At 51.3% G+C, this 19,527-nt stretch overlaps 2 protein-coding genes across 3 annotated transcripts; both read right to left on the reverse strand.

Moving 5' to 3' along the window:
- Positions 1-17: 17 nt before the first annotated feature.
- Ccdc183 (coiled-coil domain containing 183) lies at positions 18-9,588 on the reverse strand. Its single transcript, XM_057754527.1, has 14 exons — positions 8,892-9,588; positions 8,316-8,437; positions 7,825-7,902; positions 7,446-7,613; positions 6,645-6,749; positions 4,960-5,082; positions 3,203-3,328; positions 3,048-3,102; positions 2,508-2,608; positions 1,488-1,648; positions 1,104-1,272; positions 911-1,021; positions 741-837; positions 18-271 (listed from the first exon to the last, which is right to left on the reverse strand). Exons 1-14 carry the CDS (start codon positions 8,959-8,961, stop codon positions 153-155), a joined length of 1,605 nt encoding a protein of 534 aa, XP_057610510.1. The 5' UTR covers positions 8,962-9,588; the 3' UTR covers positions 18-152.
- Positions 9,589-12,477: 2,889 nt separating this feature from the next.
- Tmem141 (transmembrane protein 141) lies at positions 12,478-14,508 on the reverse strand. 2 transcript variants are annotated; one of them, XM_057754526.1, is made up of 5 exons: positions 14,420-14,508; positions 14,093-14,159; positions 13,821-13,904; positions 13,484-13,591; positions 12,478-12,741 (listed from the first exon to the last, which is right to left on the reverse strand). In XM_057754526.1, the coding sequence occupies exons 1-5, from the start codon at positions 14,471-14,473 to the stop codon at positions 12,728-12,730; spliced, it is 327 nt and encodes a 108-aa protein (XP_057610509.1). In that variant the 5' UTR covers positions 14,474-14,508; the 3' UTR covers positions 12,478-12,727. The 2 variants fall into 2 exon arrangements, with proteins under 2 accessions (XP_057610509.1, XP_057610508.1); XM_057754525.1 differs by lacking the exon at positions 14,420-14,508 and having other exon boundaries at positions 14,093-14,406.
- Positions 14,509-19,527: the final 5,019 nt, after the last annotated feature.

The raw sequence follows: 19,527 nt of genomic DNA on the forward strand, positions 1-19,527 counted from the left end.
GGGAGCCCTAGATCCCGCCCCTTTCGAGCAGCCCCTCCCTTCTTCTCTCCGTCCAAGCCCCGCCTTCCCGCCCTGAAAGTCCGAGGCGGTTTCTAATTTCCCTAGAGTAGTTATGGAAAAATTTTTATTTGTATATTAAAGCCCGGACAGGGCTACTTTTTCTTCTTTTTGGACATCTTGAGCTTCCCCTCGATCAATCGCTGGCCCTGTTTCTTTATCTCGGCCCGCGAAGGGACGTAGCTATGGTCCACGTCGGCAAACTGGAAGGTTTCTGCACAGGCAAAAAAGGAGTGACTGGCCCCCTCTTTCCAGAGATCCCCCTTACCCCTCTTTACCCGTTTGCTTTTGTTGCCATAGGCCTTCTGTGTCTGCAGCTCCTCTCAGAGATGGACCAGTGCCTGAAGACTCTGTGATCTGACCCCTGCCCTAAGTCACCCAAGGCCAGGTGCCAAGAAACCAGGATTTGCCAGGATCACTCATACTAGACGTCCTTCGCCGTTCACCCTACCCTGTCTTTGCGACAGGAATCCCACTAATGGTCTTTATGACCCATTCCATGATATGCCCCTTTGTCTCAAAAAAAAAAAAAATCCTCGTAAAGGTTAACCTCTGTCACCTCAATTAAAACCTTTCTCTTAAGCACCCAGTCTGCCAGTATGTTCCATTCAGACCGAGGTGTGCCATCTCTTGCCTTGAGTTCAGGCTCTATCTAGTTCCTCTTCCCCCATCTAGGGGCTCACCTATCATGTCCTCCTCTTGGTCCTCAAAGGTAATCCTGGTATTATGTTTCTCCTTTAGAGTGGATGATTCCAGGGCATCCCTCACCTTTGTGTCGACCTGCAGGGCAGCACCCTTATCAGCTTGGATAGGACATGGGCTTTGTGGGTACCCTTCCATGGCCCGGGGCTACCTCCTCATCTCTGGTCAGCATTTGCACACGTTCAGCTAGGTATATGAGCTTCCCCTCGCAATACTCCAGCTTGCCATACACATCAAGGGTGTCCGACGTTGCTATTTCTTTCTGTAGGCCAGAGGGGCAGCTTGTTTTTCTAGTGTCCCCACATGAGGACCTTATGCAAGCAGCTCCCCGCGAGGGCCGGTACCTGGGTGGCTGGCAAGGTGATGCCGATGAGCCGGATGTAGAGGTTGTCAATACCTGTCTGGATGGCCAGCAGCAGCTGCTGGCTCTTGGTCATGTTGCTGTGGGCCAGCTGGAGCCTTGCTTCTTCCTCTTCTAGCATGTTCTTCATCTTTTTTTCAATCGAATTAAAGCTGGGGAAGAGGTAGGCATAGCAGTAAGGGTGGGACAGACAGTACTCAGGGCCCACAGGAGTCCTGAGCCAGGTGTGTCAACTTCAGGGACTCATAAATTCAGCTTCAAGCGGGTGGGTCCTTAGCTTTTCTGCGGATGTCCAGGTTTACTGGCTATAGGTATGTGCAGCTACTAACTTGTACCTGTGGGGCCATCCAGCAGCCCCAGAACGTACCCAACAGAACTGGGTGTCTGGTGGAATTTGAGCAGTGCCTCTTCCAGTTCCAGCTTCTTCATCAGGGCTTCCAACTGCATCCGCCGCTCCTCACAATCCTCCATCTGCAGCTCCAGGTTCTCCTCTGTGTTCTTCTGAGCCAGGAAGCGGCCCGCTATGTCCTAAGCAGTCCAGGGCAGGGAGAAATGGGTGTGGGTCTGAAAGGCAGTAGGGCCTCCTAGCCCTTGTTTCTCCTGAGCCTCTCCCAGTGGAGAGTGCAGCTTTGTGTACTTGGGGCTCAGTTATGACACTGAATACTTTTGGGTGCTACAGTTTATGAGGGGCTGGGTAGAAGGGTAACCTGAACATAGCTCTCATGACGGGAAGAGGGTAAGTAACTCCATCTATCATGAAGAGACCATGTATCGCCTTCAGTCAAGATGCTGTGGATGGGACCTCAAGGCCTGACAATGGTAACTCAGGTAGGTCTATGACAAAAGGAGGTCAGTTCGCTGTGGCTGTCAAGTTGGGAAGGGGTTCATGTCCTTAGCATTTGAACTTTCAAATTCTAGCAGACTCTGTCCCATGCATGGGGCTAGAGAGATGACTCAGAGATTAAGAGCACTGCCTGCTCTTCCAAAGGCCCTGAGTTCAATTCCCAGCAACTACATGGTGACTCCTAACTGCCTGTAATAAGATCTGGTGCCCTCTTGAGGAAGAGGCTGGTCATCGTCTTCATCAACTTAGACCGTGAAACCCAATATGGACAAGTTCAACAGAAGCGCCATATACGGGCTGCCTGTGCATGCTTCAGCATTGCCGGGACATACATTTCATTCGTTTCTTTTCCATTTCTGTCTTGTGCCTAGAATATGGTGAGGACATGCCATCCACATGCCTCAGAAAAGCCCAAACTTGTTCCAGGCTTGGGAGCATCGTGTTTGGGGGCCTCCAAGAGAAGGTTAAGCTTTGTGAGCTTTCTGCAGAGTACCCCAGGTCCTGGCCTAGCTTAGTCACCCTTCAGGTGTCAGGGAGACTTACCCAGAGGTGGGAGCACTGTACAGCAGACTTGACCCTCTCTACCAAAGTGGTCACTTCTGTCTGGTATTCCATATCTGCTATGGAAGTTTCTTTTTTCCTCACTGGGCAGAGCAGAAAGGGAGGGCCTAGTCAGCATGCAGGAATGGCTACCTGGTGGCTTTAGACACTCTGGCTTCGGAGAAGACACCCAGGATGTTAGGTGCCCTCGTGTGACCTGTACCTGTACCTGCCCTCTTTAGCCTGACCCTTCAGAGTACCTTGGGAAACTCAAGGACAGTCAAGGACCAGGAGCAACATGGCATCATGTGGCTCTGGGAAGTGGTTCTGATGTCACTGGGCACCTGAGTTCTAGTTGCTAGAGATAGCATCTCTGTAGCCACCTTGTGCCATAGATTCTTCAGGGACAGTCAGGGAGAGGCAGGGGCTGTCTGTCTTCCTCACCCTAGTGACCACTGGTCTCATAATGACATGGCTGGGCAGTCCCAGTCATTGCTGGCTACTGGTGACCTTGGCTGGACAAGGCTAGGAACTGAAGCTCACCCTTCATGGTATCGATACTCATCAGATTGGAGGGGAAATCCAAGTCCCTTCGGCCCTGATGGAAGAAAGAACCAGGTGAGAATGAGAAATGAAGGGTCCTCCCGGCTCTTCCCCCAAGGAGTGGTGGGTGCCATGGGGCGTGGCTCAAGATGTACACGGCGGTACTTCTCGCTGGTCTCCTTGGTGTGGATCTTGTCAATAAGCTTCTTTTGCTGGTTCAGCCGATTTTCCCGTGCCCTTCGCTCCTCGATGAAGGTCGCCTCCCCTTGCCTCATGTTCCTCTGGGGACATAGAAAGTCAGTGGGGATACCGTCACACCAAGGGTCCTCCCAGGGTTCTAAAGCCAGTGGCCAGATTTTAGTCTTTATATTATTGGACTATGGAAGAAAGCTGGCCATTCTTTTCTTCTTACTGACTCCCACTGTCCTCTTGGGTGCCCCTTTGCCTCTGTAGTGCAGACACTCGTGGTGAACACATGCCTACTGACTTTTCTCTCTAGCCCAGGAGCTCTCTCTCTCCCCTCTCTCCTCTCTCCTCTCTCCCCTCTCCCCTCTCTCCTCTCTCTCTCTCTCTCTCTCTCCCTCTCCCCCTTTCCCCTAGGCCCTTACCTTTCTTTAGTTGCTTCCTGGTCTATTCCACTTGGAATCCATTAAACTGGATTTAAGATTTAACGTATCTAAAAGTAATTCATTCCCTTTATTCTCAACCCTAGTCTCTCCCCCATTCTGCTTTTGAGGCTGAAAACTGCTATCCCCCCTCCCTCTCTCCGTCCCTCCTGCTCTCACACTGCTCCTATCATCAAAGCTCACTGTGGTCACCCCTTAAAGATTCCCATCCCCTGTCGGTCATGGGAATGGCTTCTGGCCACCCCCACTCTGCTGCTGGCCGGGTCACACAGCCAGTAGTTCTGCTCCCGCACCTTCTGGCACCTGCAGTTAATGTGTGCCATTATAAAACACAATCTGTGATATCTTTCTGTTTGTTTCCCAAGACAGGGTTTCTCTGTGTAGCCCGTGGCTGTCCTGAAACTCACTCTGTAGACCAGGCTGGCCTCGAACTCATGGATCGACCCAACTCTGCCTCCCAAGTGTTGGGATCAAAGGCCTGTGGCACCACACTCAGCATAAAGCACAATCTGTTCATGTGTCCTTTATCTTCTCTGAGGCTGTAAGACCCTATAGCCCCCAGTGATTCCTGCAGGGAAGTCACGTAAATTTCTGTGCACTAATATGTGGCAACAGCCTTGGTTTTTCTGTCCTTTCTCCTTTTGAGCTCTGATTATCCCTGGACTTTGCTGGTCCTTCAGAGCCCATTCAAACATACTTCCTTGGAAAGCCACTCTGGAGACTTCTGAAATCCTTTGCCTCTGTTGGCCATACTGACCTAGATGTGATGTGGTGGACTACTAGGTGAATTGCCCACTTCAGGAGGATGGGAGTTGCTGGCTTCCCTAGTCCTGTCTCCCTAAAGACAGTGATTTTTTTTTTTAAAGATTTATTTGTTTATTATGTATACAGTGTGTCTGCATGTTTGCCTGCAGGCCAGTAGAGGGCACCGGATATCATTACAGATGGTTGTGAGCCACCATATGGTTGCTGAGAATTGAACTCAGGACCTCTCTGGAAGAGCAGCCAGTGCTCTTAGCCGCTAAGCCATCTCTCCAGCCCTGAGACAGGGATCTTGGTAGTGACAAGGTGAATAGATGCCCACTTTCCTGGCCACCTCTATTATGGCCTCTGTGCCCAAATTGGCTTTCTCTGTCCCATGGGTGAGCAGAGCAGTCGGTAGGGCTAACAGTGGATTTCTCCAGTGAGGATGGGTAGTGTAGTAGGCACAGGATGTCCAGATAGGTCCCGAACAAGACAGGATCAGGTAAGCCAGCTACTGATGGTTCCTCAATCCTTGGACTCACCTTGACCTCATCAGTAATCATCATGGCATCTTGGGACATGACGGTCATATCTGACAGCTCCGAGCAGTAGTTGGTTACCAGGTTCTGAAGCTTGTCTAGCTCCGTGGGGTAGCCCGCCAGCACCTATCAGGATGGGCAAAGGCAGCATGGTCATGAAGCCATGGATTCCTCTGATGCCATCATACCCTATTGCTGGCTTTCCTGAGACTTCCGATTCCCCTCCATCCTTCATTCCCAGACTGTGTGAGCCCTGGAGACAGGATAGGGGTTCTGTCTGTGGCCTAGCCTCTGGGCAAGGCACAGAGCAACCAGGAGAAAGAAGTGTTCTAGTGTGGATAGTCATTGGTGGCCTATGGACACTCACTACCTAGGACAAGAGGATGTGATGACTCAGTGCTGTACCCCAGCACTCTGAAACCCAGGAGGGTTTGCTTGCGGGCATCTTTGGTCTGAAGTGGAACAGAGGGACTTGAAAGATGGGCTTGGAGACAGGGCTCAAAGTGAAGTTCACTCTGACCAGCTAGCGATGTGATCTTGGGATCACATCTAGCCTTTCTAGGGTGATCCTGACTTTTTTGGAAGGTTTCTGTCAGGGTGGATGGAGAAGATAGCATATTTAGCACAAGGCTAGGTGCATCGATGGCCAGGGAAGCTTAGCTTTTGATATTTTGCTGTTAAAACCGGCACATGCCGAATCTTTGCTGATTTTAAAAAAAATGTTGATATTGGGATTTGTTTCAGGTGTGTTTGTTCTGGAGAGAAAGTCCTACAAGAATACCCAGGTGAAGGAGTGTGGCGAGGGCTGGACACAGGAAGGAAAGGTGGGCAGGGCCTCCAGTTGGGCCTCCAGCACTAGGGTCAGGTAAGAGGGACAGACCAGAGCATGACGCCGAGACCTTGGCTCAGGGACATTACCCCAGCAGGGAAAAGCTTCTGCATTTGCCCACATTCCAACCCTTTCTCCAGCGAGCCACGCCGCTCATTCACCTCCCTTTCAAGGGCTAAAGCATTAGGGATTTCCAGGCCTGTCCACCGTGCTGCTTTCTGTACCCTGCTGCCCTGAAGTCCTTTCTCCCCCACTTCCACTGCAGATCTTTGCTCTATGGGAGCCACTCCGTGGAGTGTGCTCAGTGAGATTCACGGTCATGGTTCCCTGGGATGTACAGGGGCCAGAATCTGCTTCCTTCTGGCTTCCAATACAGAAATCAGGGTAGCCAGATCCAAAGAGGGCAGGGAGATGTGAGTCCAGCATATTTTTGGAGGTGGAAAAGGAATCTGTCCTGAACCATGTTAAGGGACTCCCTGGGAAGGGAGTATCACTCATCTCTGACCCTCAAAGACCCAAACTAAACTAGTTAGTATGTGAAACAATTCTGTGGTTTTTGTGATGTGATGTGTGTGTGTGTGTGATGATTTGCATCTGTTTTTGAGACAGGGTCTCGCCATGTAGCCCAGACTGCCCTGGGATATGTAATCTTCCTGTTTTAGCCTCTTGAGTTCTGAGATCACAGACCTGTGGTACCATGCCCAGGCTTAAGCCAAAATAATAGGCGCACCCCATAATATGTTTGTGTGGAACGACAAAAATGAAGTTCTCTAAGGAATGTTCCCATACACTTTTTCGAGCCACTTTGCAGGCTGCCTGGAAGAGATTGGAGGCGGGGCTCCCTGGGGGCGGGGCTCACCTTCTTAAGGTAGTCCAGCAGGTCTGAGTACAGCATGTGGATGTTCCGGCTGGTGGTGATCTTGAGCGTAGTCTTTTCAATGTTGTTCTCCAGCTGGCGGATAATCTGATGGCAGTGGTGGAGTTGGATCACTGAAAAGGCTTGGTAACAAGACCCACCTCCCCAGAACCTTAGATCAGCTGTGAAGGGGCAGAATCCTGATGAGGAGGGCACTGGCTGGGGGATGGGAGTGGGGGGGGGGCTGGGCTTTCACACAAGGGTGTCGGGCTCCCTTAGTTCTACCCCTGGCACCAGGTCCTGCAGGTGAAGTTATTATTGTACATCTTATACACCCAGTCACCATGTATAAAATGGCTTTGAATCCCACTTTCTGTTTACAGCTGTATGATAAAACATTACCTCAAGACATCGGTTTCCTGCTTCTTGTTAGTAAATTTTCCTGTTTGTACACAGCCATGTAAGGGCACAAACTAACCAAAAGGTCCTGCCCATCCGCAGATCCCACCCTTCTGATGTAGTCCCACCCTTCTGTTGGGGGCCAATCTCACCTGTTAAAGTTTTTTTTTTTTTCTTTTACAAAGACCGTCACCCTTACAAAGGAGATGCCCTTCCTGCAGAACCCCGCCTAATTAGCGATCCAGCCCTGACACAGAGGCCCTGTCTGAAGGTGGGACTTCGTTCCCTTCACAGACATTTCCACATCCTCTGGCATAGAACCACCCTTTCGGAATCATGCCTCTCCTGGAAAGCTCCAGTGCAAAGTCGGATGCTCTCCGCTGCCCCCGCCGGGTCCCCTGGCACCTGCAGCAGCTTTAGCTCCTCTTTTGTGGCATCAGGCTGGTTCCGCAGACTGGCCAGCTCCAGCTGCAAGCTCTCCAGCTTCTGTCCCCGTCGCCGAGCCAGATGGATCAGTACGTTGTGTGCATTCACACGGTCGAAGACGTACTTGCGCAGCTTCTCCCGAGCCACCTGGGTCAGGGAGGGCACCCGCGCGTGTGTGCGAGAGGGAGCGCCGCGGGGACCCCAGGAAGACTGCGAGTCAGGGACCCGCGGCTGCCCAACGGGGAGCAGGAGGTGGGAACCCGCTATGCCTTCCCGCCGCCGGCCTCATTACATTTACTGTAGGCGGGCCTCGGGGACTGGGACGGAAAGGGGCGAGGGATCCTTTCTGCCTCGTTACCTCCATAGAACAACGGCGGTGTGCCAGCCTCATAGACACGTCCTTCCCGCAGGCTTTGGAGATGGTCCGCTGATCATACTGTGGAGCGGCGGTGACTGAGCCAGGAGCCTGGCCCTTTTGCATTTCCCTGGGCACTGATGTACTCAGACATATCCCCCTGCACCTCTTACTCGCCGCTAATCCAGCAAGGAGACCGTTGGTCCTGGGACCCCTGAGCAGAGCGCACAGGACCCCTCCAGGGCCATCCCTGCTCCAGTGTGCTGGGGTCCGGAAAGCAGGTCAGAGAGCCCAAGGAGTCCCGTGGTACTATGGAGTACCTGCAGGTACTAAGCACTCCGGGTGGGTGTTGGGGAACCTGCCCTGGACGCCAGTCACAAAAGTACCCATCCCTGCAGCCCTTCTGGGCCAGAGAAAGGGGTAGGGTGTGTGCACGTGTTAAGTGAACCGCCACCTCTTATCCCCAGACTGCGAAGGGGGTGGGGCTTTTTCACCTTCTTAGCCAAAGCCCACTCCTGGGCCCCTCGACGGAGGTTGCTGCGCAGGAGGCCTAGTGTAGCCTTGTTCTGTGCCGTCTTCTCCTTCACGCCCTGGATCTGGAGCGCCCGACATTGTTCTGTAGGTGATGGAGGGAACAAGATTACCAGACGGTAGGCTGAAGGACTGGCTGAGAATTCCAGCAAAGCATCCAGAGAGGCTAGTGGAATGCGGCATTGCCTCCACAACCATAATCTTTCCCCTTCCCTGGAAGACACGGGCTTCCCTGCTCAAATGGTAATCTACAAGGCTCTCCAGGGATGGATGCGGGGCAGTAAAGAGGGTGAGGCCAAGACCAGGGATGGGGAACCCTTGTCTCTTTCACAGCCCCTGCGCCTAGAATCAGATCGATCCCTCCTCAGTCCCTCCAACTTTGGAACAAGATTGTGGTAAATGCACAAATCTCACAAAAGCTCCCCGCCCCCTCACATGGCAGGCCCTTCTGGAACTTTTGCCCAAGGGGACCTGGGCGGGTTGTAAGATGACAAGCTGCCTAATAGCAGGCCAGAGTGGCAATCCCCAGTGTGGCTCACCCTGGAGCCGAGTGATGGTCCTTAGCTCCTGTATCTGTGCTTCTACAGCTGCTTCATTGTGAATCTTCATGGTGGGGCCCTAAAGGTCCTCCAAGGGTCCTGTGTGCCTCTCAGCCTCCCGGCTCACAACTGAGCCTAAGTTGAGATTGTCCTCGGAATTTCAGGTCATTGTGATGGGACTAAGGTTCTCAATACCCAGAGAACCCTGGAATTCCATCCTTTCAGAATTTCATTCTCAAGATCACCTCTGGGTGCTTGCTCTAAGGGCAATGAGTCCCGAGGCTGCTGCTTCAGGGGTTCCACTGGACACCAGAGTCCTCTTGGTGGTGAGCAATCTGTGTACCCAGCACCCCACCTTTTTGTTCTCTCCCCTACTCTAGGGGCCACAGAGCGCTCGACTGTGCCTCCTACATCTAACCTCAGTGTCAGTGCTTGGGGAGACCTCTCTCCAACCCATACTCCTAGTTCAAAGCCCAGGCACTGGGTGACCTAGCACCCCACCCCAGCTTCTGGCCAGCACTGTTCCATGTCTTCCAACTTTTCCAGACCTGTGCTGGCCCTGTCTGGTACCACCCTGCTTGACTCCTGCCTCCCTCAGCCCCCTGGATCTTGGGTCCCCAATTATTGGCAGGAACAAGACCACACATCTACACCATACCCCTTCCCTTAGAGCAGTGTGCTAGCAGTCGGCAGCAGCCCAGCACACCGTGGGGTCTGTGAGACAGACACTTTCTGCATCCTGATGTGCATGGGGCTGCATAACTCAGTACCAGTGGGGAGCTTACTCTTCTTCAGGCGTCTGTTCTTCAGTCTGGGAATAGAAGGCCCGGTCAGGGTGTTGCATGGCTACTTCTTCTGCTATGTCTCCCCTCGGCTGTAGATGCTTTTTGCTCCTGTGAGGTTGTCCCTCTGTACCAGTCTGTGTCCTAATCTCCTCTTGTAAGGATGCCAGAAAGACTGGATTGGTCCCTATGGCATCAGTCGGCCCTAATCACTTCATTAAAGGGCTGATCTCCAATGGTTGCCTTCTGAGGTCCTGTGGGTTAGGACTTCAGTGGATGGATTTTGGAGGTTATGGAGTCAGCACATATGTCTAACACAGGACACATTTGTGTTCTCTCCCCATGTCCTCTCACATGGATCCTTTGCCTTTCAGCCACTTTGCTGTCCAGTCTAAACTCTGCGGTCACCCCTTGCCTCCCTTCTGGTCAACGCCTCATTCTCAAGAGGGCTGGAAGGACCTGACATGGCCACGGCTTTTGGTGGCCCAGCTTGGTGTCCAGCTGAGGCAGAGTCAAATTATAGCCCCTAGGATTGACTCTTTCTTTTCCCTCAGATACAGAACTCCTGAATTTTAGTGGAGCAAATAAATGGCTGTCCAGAGTAAAGCTGCCTTCCTGGGTTTCCTTTCGGTTGATGTACCATGTGACTTAGTTCTGGCCAGTGCTGCGTATACAGACATGGCAGATGAACTGTCCTCTTCCCCCCTTTTTCCTTCTGTTAAATGGGATGATGACGCAGTGTCTGGAGCTGGTGGAGCCACCTGGCATGATGAGCTAGATTGAGAAGTGGGGGCCATTACAACAGGAAAGAGACTGAAGGACGCCTGGGTCCCTGACCCCCAGAAGAGCTCTTAAAACAATGCCAGGGATTGAAGATGGCGTGTCCTCCAAAGCTGAAGCTCATGCTGGAGTTTATACCCCACCCCCAGTGTGAAGTTTTAAGAGGGTAGGAAACAGGACTGTGTCCTTTAGGTAGGGCTTTTGAGAGATTATTAGAATTTAAGTTACCAGGGTAGAGCCACCATGGTCAAACCTCGATGGCTTTATAGAAAGGAGGAAGCGACATGTATGCTCTGTTTCTGACCGTGTGATGACCTGTGATGTTTCTGGACTCTGCCAGAATGACAGCCACCACTGGGTGGCTGGACCTTTGGCCTTTAGAACCGTGGGTTAAAACAAGTTTTGTTTTTGTGGTTTCTTTGTTTTTGTTTTTTTAGTTGGGCAGGCAGAGGCTGGCAGATCTTTGTGAGTTCAAGGCCAGCATGGTCTACAAAACAAGTTCCAGGATAGCTAACCTGGTCTACAAAGAGAGTTCCAGGACAGCTAGGATTGTTACACAGAGAAACCCTGTCTGGAAAAAAAAAAACCATTTTTTTTTTTAAATTATAATCTGCCCAAGTCTGTGGTATGTTGTTGGCAACAGCACAGACACTGATAGACCATCTACCTCAGTTTCTACAAGAAAACTAACTTGGCTCAAGCTTCGACTGTGTGAGGCCTGCTGCCACCCTGCCCACTATTTTTTCCCACAGACATCCAATTGACAAGCTCAGTAGAGGTGTAGCTGGTCAAGACCAAGTCTTTGTGCTCTGGGATACCAAGGTTGGGACAATCTCTGTTTGTTTTTTTAAAGAGGGCTCGTTGGTGTGGGTGGTCTCCTTTCTCCCCAAGACATTTCCTTTGGAGCTCTGCTGCTTGTTCCTTCTTGGAGAAGGGGCTTCACTGATGCCAAGCAGGTGGGCAGGACTCATGCCCCTGCCTGGGCTCTGACTGCTCCTACCTCTGTTGTTCTCCTCTGGTAGACTTCCAGAGGATAGGCACTGGTGTAACTACATGGCCCAGATGGCTGGAAGGAACATCCAGTTCTGGGGCTCTACATTTGCAACTTCTGCATATCCTCCAAGATCAGCCGTGCAGCCACAAAGGGGCATGATCACATCTTCTCACCCCTCACATTCTGTTTGTTTTTGTTTTCTGGAGACAGGGTTTCTCTGTAGCTTTAGCTGTCCTGGAACTTGCTCTGTAAACCAGGCTGGCCTCGAACTGCCTGTTTGTTTTTCTTGAGACAGGGTTTCTCTGTGTAGCCCTGGCTGTCCTAGAACTTGCTCTGTAGATCAGGCTGGCCTCAAACTCAGAGATCTGCCTGCGTCTGCCTCCCCAGTTCAGGGATTAAAGGCGTGTGCCACCACTGCCTGGGCTTTCTTTTTAATATTACACCTGTATTTCTTTCTCTTTTTTAAAAATATTTATTGATTATGTGTACAGCATTCCTTCCATGTGTGCCCGCAAGCCAGAAGGGGGCGCCAGGTCTCATTATAGATGGCTGTGAGCCACCATGTGGTTGCTGGGAATTGAACTCACGACCTATGGAAGAGCAGTCAGTGCTCTTAACCACTGAGCCATCTCTCCAGCCCCTACACCTGTATTTCTTTTGTGTGGGCCTGTGCATGTGTAACGGGAACCCACACACCACAGTAGAGATTAGTTGTTACTCTTCCCACCACGTGGTTCTTGGGGATTAAACTCAGTCAGCAGGCTTAGCAGCAGGCACTCTACCCATGGAACAACCTCACCAACTGGTTTAATTGCTTCAGAGCTCAGGTAGGAAAAGGACAAGCCGTTTATTAGTTACAACCCTCCGCAATTCTCCTTGGACTCGGGGCCTAGAGGTCAGAAGAGGGACCCCAAAGTACTAGAGAAAATAGAGAAGTCTCTCTCGCCACTCGCAGGCTGCTGCCCCCACAGCTGTGAGCAACAGGATACAACCCTCTCTGAGACCCCGACTTCTTGCTGCTCTGGAGGATACACCCCCCCACCCCACCCCCACCCCTTGTCTTCCAAGTCCTTTTCTGAGCTGAACTCCTGGGCGAGTCCTAGAATTGGTTGTCAGGCAGGCCTGCCTAAACACACGTGCGGGGACAGGGCGTGTGTGTGCGTGTGTGCGTGTGTGTGTGTTTGGCGAGGTAGGAAGGACCAGCCTGGAGTTAGTGTCGCAGTCAGTGTTCCAGGATTCCTCTCTTCAGATCCTCCACACCCTAAGCAGCCAGAGCTCTTCTAGTTGTGATGATCTGTAAGAGGCAAAAGGAGACAGCTGGATTCACGTCTGTGGGTTTTTCTGTTTCTGTTTTGTTTTGTTTTTGTTTTTGATTTTTTTTTTTTTTTTTTGAGACAGGGTTTCTCTGTGTAACAGTCCTAGCTGTCCTAGAACTTGCTTTGTAGACCAGGCTGGCCTCAAACTCACAGAGATTCACCTGCCTCTGCCTCCCAAGTGCTGGGATTAAAGGTGTGCACCACCACAGCCTGGCCTATGTCTGGTTTTTGAGGGATCCTGATTCTGTTCTATCATGAGAAAAACAGAGCTCCTGTCAGATGTGGTTAAACAGACTTATAATCCCAAGCCTAGGAGGTGGAAGCAGGGATTCAAGGCCAGCCTGGGTGATGGACCCTTTCTCAGAAGAACAAAAACCAAAAACACCTGACTTCTGTAACAAGGACAAGCAAGCTTGAGGCCCACCAACTTGGTATCAGATTCAGGGTCTCAGTCCTAGACACTCTTCTGAGTTGTTGGGCTAACTGCTGTGCCCTGTCCCACACCTTACAAGGCCCTTCACTCTGTCTCAGGGTCACCCTAGTTTCCTAGCTCCTCCTCCAGGGAACACACTGCTCAGTCTTTGTTGTTCTTGAGGCTTCGAGCCTCAGCCCCTCAAGGGGGAAGCAAGACTAGCCAGAGGGAAGGGACCAGTCTATCACTTGAGTCCCCGTGAGCTCATCTTCCTGAAATGTCTTGCTGCCCCTTTGGGGCCCTCTCACCTGTGTTCATGTCTTTGGGGAGTTGACCTGTCTCCAGGAAGATCCAGAGATCTCTGCATTTCTGAGACTCCGTTTTTGTCACTTTGTAGCTGGCCACAGATCCTACAACTGGAGAGCGGGAAGCAGGAGGGTGGTGAGTTGGGGGACCTTAGCCCCTGCACTTTTTACAAGGGGACTCGGCACAACTACTTCTGGGCAGACAGGGTGGGTAGGGCTCCAGCCAAAACTGGAGCTGGATCACAGTTAAGTCTTTAATCGGAAACACACTAACATTGACGAGTCCCTGGCAATGGATGCATTTCAGGGCCCAGGATGGTACCCACTACGGAGTACTCACTAGCAGACACCAGCAAGCTCCACTGCACCGGGTATGCAAACCTCCGCTTAATGAACAGCTGCAGGCCGAAAGTCACACCAGTGCCTGCCGAGAGCCAAGAAATCATTGATCAGCCTGCAAGGTGATGGTCTTAGTGTCCACTGCACCTGCAGCCGCAGGCAAGATGACGTGGCGCCACCTTGTGCAGAGACAGGGCGGGACAGTAGGTTACAGTTTTTTCCCTTTAAGGTGTGTTCTTTTATTGTGTCCCAAGATCCCTGGAACCAGCCTACCTGTGACAAAGGTGAAAACGCCCTTCATGAAGGCGTTCGACTGGCACGCGGCATATTCCTCGAGCCCCTGGGATGGAGGTGGTGGTTGGTGTTCATGGCTCAGTTCCCTTTCCTCCCCTCCTGCTCCTCCTTTGGGCGTGACCTGGTTTGGAGAGGGGCACTGGGGACCGGATATATCCCACCCTCTCCTAAACTCCTTCAGCGTCTCTATCCCCAAGGCAGGAGGGTCCCCGCTCCGCCACTCCATGAAGGAGCTCCCCCTGCCTGTAGACTGCTTCAGGTCAGCTTCTGAGAACTAGATCCAGCACCCCAGGCCAGCCTTCTCACCGGGTGCTTGGCGGCCACTGCGTCATCCACTCGGGACAGGCCCAAATTCACCATGGTTGGTCAGGTTCCACCAGAAAGAACAGTCAGACTGGGGGCGGGGTGGAGTCTAAGACTCGGGCCTGCGCAGAACGTAGCAGAGAGGGACAGGTCCCCGAATCCCGGGTCTAAGGGGAGGAACCTAGATGAGCTCACCACGTGGGCGGAGCGGGGAGGCTGTAGGTCTGGTACCGGCTGGTACGGGTCTTGGAGTTGAGCTTGGGGTTTTGTGACCCTGAAAGCAGCCCTGGCTTTCGTCACTCCTTCAAGAGCGCAGTGGTCGTTTTAATTACACGAGCCGGGGCTTTGCTTTAAGACTACAATTGAGGGTTAAAGTAACAATGGAGTAGAGACTTGGAATTGCAGAAATTCAATTGAGCCCACTTTTGGTGCTTGTTCACTGTCAGGGGCTGGAGTCTTACGGAGGAGTCCATAGAGCTAGGTTGGTTGCCCACAGGTCAGAAGGTACTGACTGGACAGGGAGAGGTCAGGACATCCAGGAGGCTCCCAGAAGGGAGTTGGTGGGCTGAGCCTCCTGGAAAGTAGAGCCAGAGTAGAGGATGATCGGATGGGATGATCGGTGGGTGAACTGCCTGATACTGACCTTGCCAACCAAGAACTAGGGACAGAACTAGGGACAGAGAGGGGCAGTAGGTACGTTTCAGGAAAAGCAACGGGTTGTGTGACTTACCGTGGAGTGTCCCAGCAGATCCCTCAGCCCAGATTGGAAGCCCTGTCGGTGGCAGAGGCTGATTGTCTGGCAGGACTCAGCTGTATGGTGTAGTGGCATTTCATTTGTATTTTAATAAATAAAGTTTGCCTGAAGATCACAGAGTAAAACAGCACCTCTTTCTCCCCCTCCCCCCGGTCAGCCTTACAGACCAGGCATTGGTAGTGCACAGCTTTAATTCCAGTAGCCACAGTAATTTGCCATAGAAGCCGGGCGGTGCATGCCTTTAATCCCAGAAATAGAGAGGATTATACAATGGGAGAGACAGCTCTCAGACACAGTCTCATTCTGAAATTTCTGGAGGCAGGATGGCCATTTGGGACTGAGGTTAAGGTGCGAGCCAGTGGCCAGCTAATTTGCTTCTCAGATCTTCAGACTGAACCTCAGTTTCTCTGAGTTTTTATTAATCGTGCATCAGTATGGGTTGGGCTCAGAGACTGTGGACAGCAGGTTTGGGTGGGGTTGGGGTTTGCCAGGTGTTTATGCCTGGGTGAAAAGTGTGTTGAGGATCTGGCTGTGGTGTGTACCCAAGTCATCGTAGCGTGGAGGAGGTGAGGGCAGGATGATTGTGAGTTTGAGGTCAGCCTGGGCTAAACTTGTGGGCCTATTTCAGGGAGACGGGAGGGGAGAGGGGCTGGACTCAGGCCTTTGTGGTTGTGTGGCAAGCACTTTAAAGATTCAGCTATGTATGTCTGTGTGTGGGTGTGCGAGCATGTATGTAGGTGATATGTCTGTGTGTGGGTATGTGCGCCTGTGGGTAGGTGATATGCCTGTGTGTAAGTGTGTGTGCATGTATGTAGGTGATATGTCTCTGTGTGTGGGTGTGCGAGCATGTATGTAGGTGATATGTCTGTGTGGGTGTGTGCGCATGTGTGTAGGTGATGTCTGTGTGGGTGTGTGCGCATGTGTGTAGGTGATATGTCTGTGTGGGCGTGCATGCATATATATAGGTGATATGTCTGTGTGGATGTGCATGCATGTATGTAGGTAATATGTCTGTATGGGTGTGTGTGCATGTATGTAGGTGCCTGCATAGGTCAGAAGAGAGCATTGGATCCCCTGAATCCAAGTTACAGGCATCTAGGAGAGGCCTGATATGGGTGCTGGGAACTGAACTCCAGTCCTCTATAAGAGTAGTAACTGCTCTTAGCTACTGAGCCATTGCTTCAGCACCCCCCCCATTTCTTTCTCCTTACCTCTTTCTCCTCCTCTTCTTCTTCTTTTTTTTTTTTTTAAGATTTATTTATTATGTATACAACATTCTGCCTCCATGTATGCCCGCACGCCAGAAGAGGGCGCCAGATCTCATTACAGATGGCTGTGAGCCACCATGTGGTTGTTGGGAATTGAACTCAGGACCTCTGGAAGAGCAACCAGTGCTCTTAACCTCTGAGCCATCTCTCCAGCCCCCTCTTCTTCTTTTTTTTCCTTCACTCCTCCTCCCCCTCCCCAAACAAGGGTCTCTGTCCTGGAATTTGCTCTTGTAGACCATGCTGGCCTCACTCGAGGTCTCCTTGCCTCTGCCTCCTGAATGCTGGGATTAAAGGTGTGTGCCCCCACCACCAGGCAAAAGACTGATAATTGAGTGCTAGAGAGAAGACTCAGCAGTCAAGTGCACTGGCTGTTCTTGCAGAGAACCTGGATTCCATTCCCAGCACTCGCATGCAGTTCACAACCATCTGTGACTTCAGTCTACGAGAATTGAGTGTCCTCATTCAGCTTCCATAGGTACCAGGCACACGTGTGTTACACAGACATATATACAGGCAAAACATGCATATACATAAAATGGAAAGTTTTTTTTTTAAATTGATTATTGGGGGAATGCAAGCTGGTACAACGCCTTTGGATGTCAGTATGGCGATTTCTCAGAAAATTAGGAAACAACCTTCCTCAAAGCACAGTAATACCACTTTTGGGTATATATCCAAAGGATGCTCAGTTGTGCCACAAGGACATCTGCTCAACTATGTTCATAGAAGCTTTGTTCGTCATAACCAGAACCTGGAAACAACCTAAATGCCCCTCGATCAAAGAATGGGTAAGAAAAATGTGGTACATTTACACAATGGAGTACTATACAGCAGAAAAAAATAACGACAGCTTGAATTTTGCAGGCAAATGGATGGAGCTAGAAAACATTATTTTGAGTGAGGTAACCCAGACACAGAAATACAATTATCACATGTACTCACTCATAAGTGGTTTCTAAACATAAAGCAAAGAAAGCCAGCCTACAAACCATAATCCTGGAGAACTTAGACAACAATGTGGACACTAAGAGAGGCTAACATAGATCTAATCTACATGGGAAGTAGAAAGTAGAAAAAGACAAGATCTCCTGAGTAAATTGGGAGCATGGGGACATTGGGGGAGAGCAGAAGGGGGGAGGGGAGAGGCAGGGAGGGGAGCAGAGAAAAATGTAGAGCTCAATAAATATCAATAAAAAATTGATTATTGGTTATTAATTAAAGTAATATTTTGTATGGAGTCTGGAGAAATGGAGATGCTTCTAAGAATAAAAATGCACCCCAAGTCCCACCAACCAGCATTAGCTGGTACCTAACGGTGAAAGAGAATGAAGGTTGGCGGACCGTGTTACCATGCCTCTTCCCTCCAGGACTCCTGGGGGCCCTGCATAGCCAGAAGAAGGCCCCTGAGTGGGGATCCCTCTGTCTTCACATCCCCACCCCAGCCTCTCACTCAGACCTCTGTCGCCTCCCTCCTCCCATCAGGTTCCGCACCTGTCCCTCGCTCCTGCTCTTCTTTGGAGGACAATGATCGGGTTTGTATTCCCAGCTGAGGGATAAGATGCAGCTTCCCTATCTTGGTAACGATGGCTGTCTCTGGTGTCCCCAGATCTGCCCCAAACAGTCACTTTAGGTTGTTGTTATGGCTTTGTGTGTCTATTTGGATGAAAGTACCGTTTGCATCCCCTGATACTGGCATCCATCCTACCCCTTCTCTGTAGGTTTGAATGCTTTGGTACTCTTCTTTCTGAAGGCTCATGCCAGTAGGCCTCACTCAAGTTTCTATCTCTGCCTCCTGTACTTGCTACCCACTTTTCTCTGCTGAATGAGCTTTGAGATCCTGAAGCCTTGGCAAGGCCACGTGTGTGATCATCAATGGTCAGGGAGTTCCTGACCTGACAGGTAGTATTTTTTTTCCCATGGTGGGTCCTGGCTTTGTACTCCTGGGGCAGGCCTGGTCCTGGTCATAGAACTGTAACCTCTTGCCCCATTGCTACGGGGCTGCACTGTAGGCCTCACCCTCTGAACCTTCTGAGAGAGAGACTCTTGCCTCTTGAGAATGAACCAGCCTCTCAGCACTACTCAGTCCTTTGGGCCTCAGTTTGCTCTTAGCATAAATATCTGCCCAGTGGCCTCTGGGCTCCTTCCGGCTGAGTCTCAGACATCTAAAGCTTCCTTGTGCCCACCATCAGGGTTCTGTTCAGCTGGCTGTCTTCCCAGAGGTCCTGAGGTCACCATCTCCCATCTATCTGCCTTTTTGTGTTGTGATCTGGCTGCACCCAGATGGCTTGGCCACCCTCACTCCCCTGACCAATAGCTGAACTTCCTTGTACCCTGTATTTGACAAGGATGTTTGTGTTCTTTCTGGTGTGTGGTGTTTTGCAGAGGTGTTCTTCCTACACGGTGCCCTGACCTTGACCTCAGGTTCTGACTGCTCAGCGTGGCTAGGGCCAGCTGCCTAAAGATATAAAAGGCTTAAGCTTGGGGAAAATAAAGGCTGTTCTTCCTCCTGCATCAAAGCCTCCACGTCTTGATTACCCCCCACCCATTACCCCCTCCCCTCACCCAGTCTCAGCATCCAAGCTGCGCTGGCATGGCATTTTGTTTCTGGGGCTATACTCAGCATTGGCCACTTTGATCTATGTCCCCTGTACCTAGAGTGGCCACGGAGTTGCTGTGGTGGCAGAGACTGTGGAAAGAACTCCAAGCCCCATGGGACCCTTGCAGCAGCAGTCTCTGAGTTGGCTCCCTTTGGCCTGTCCACTCATTCATGGGTTTGTTCTCGGAAGGCTGCGCTGACTACCTCCCCAGTGCTGTTGTCTTGGTGACTCTCTGGGTCTCAGTCTCAAGGTCGCCATGGATGTTTGGGGGCCTCCTTTGCCCGCTCCTCTTACAGCTGCAGACCCTCCCAGAGTTCAAGCTGCCATTTCGGCTTCTTTGACTTTTATTAGTGCTCATGGGTCACATGCTGGACGGTGTTCAGAGGGGAGTGTAGGGAACACACAAAAGACAGCACACTGACACCATCTTCTCATGATCCCTTCCTTCAGGGTCCACACCTGGCCTGGGCAAAGCTATAGGGGTGGAAGCAG

Source organism: Chionomys nivalis, chromosome 22, assembly GCF_950005125.1.
Source record: "Chionomys nivalis chromosome 22, mChiNiv1.1, whole genome shotgun sequence".
NCBI classification, from domain to species: Eukaryota; Metazoa; Chordata; class Mammalia; order Rodentia; family Cricetidae; genus Chionomys; species Chionomys nivalis.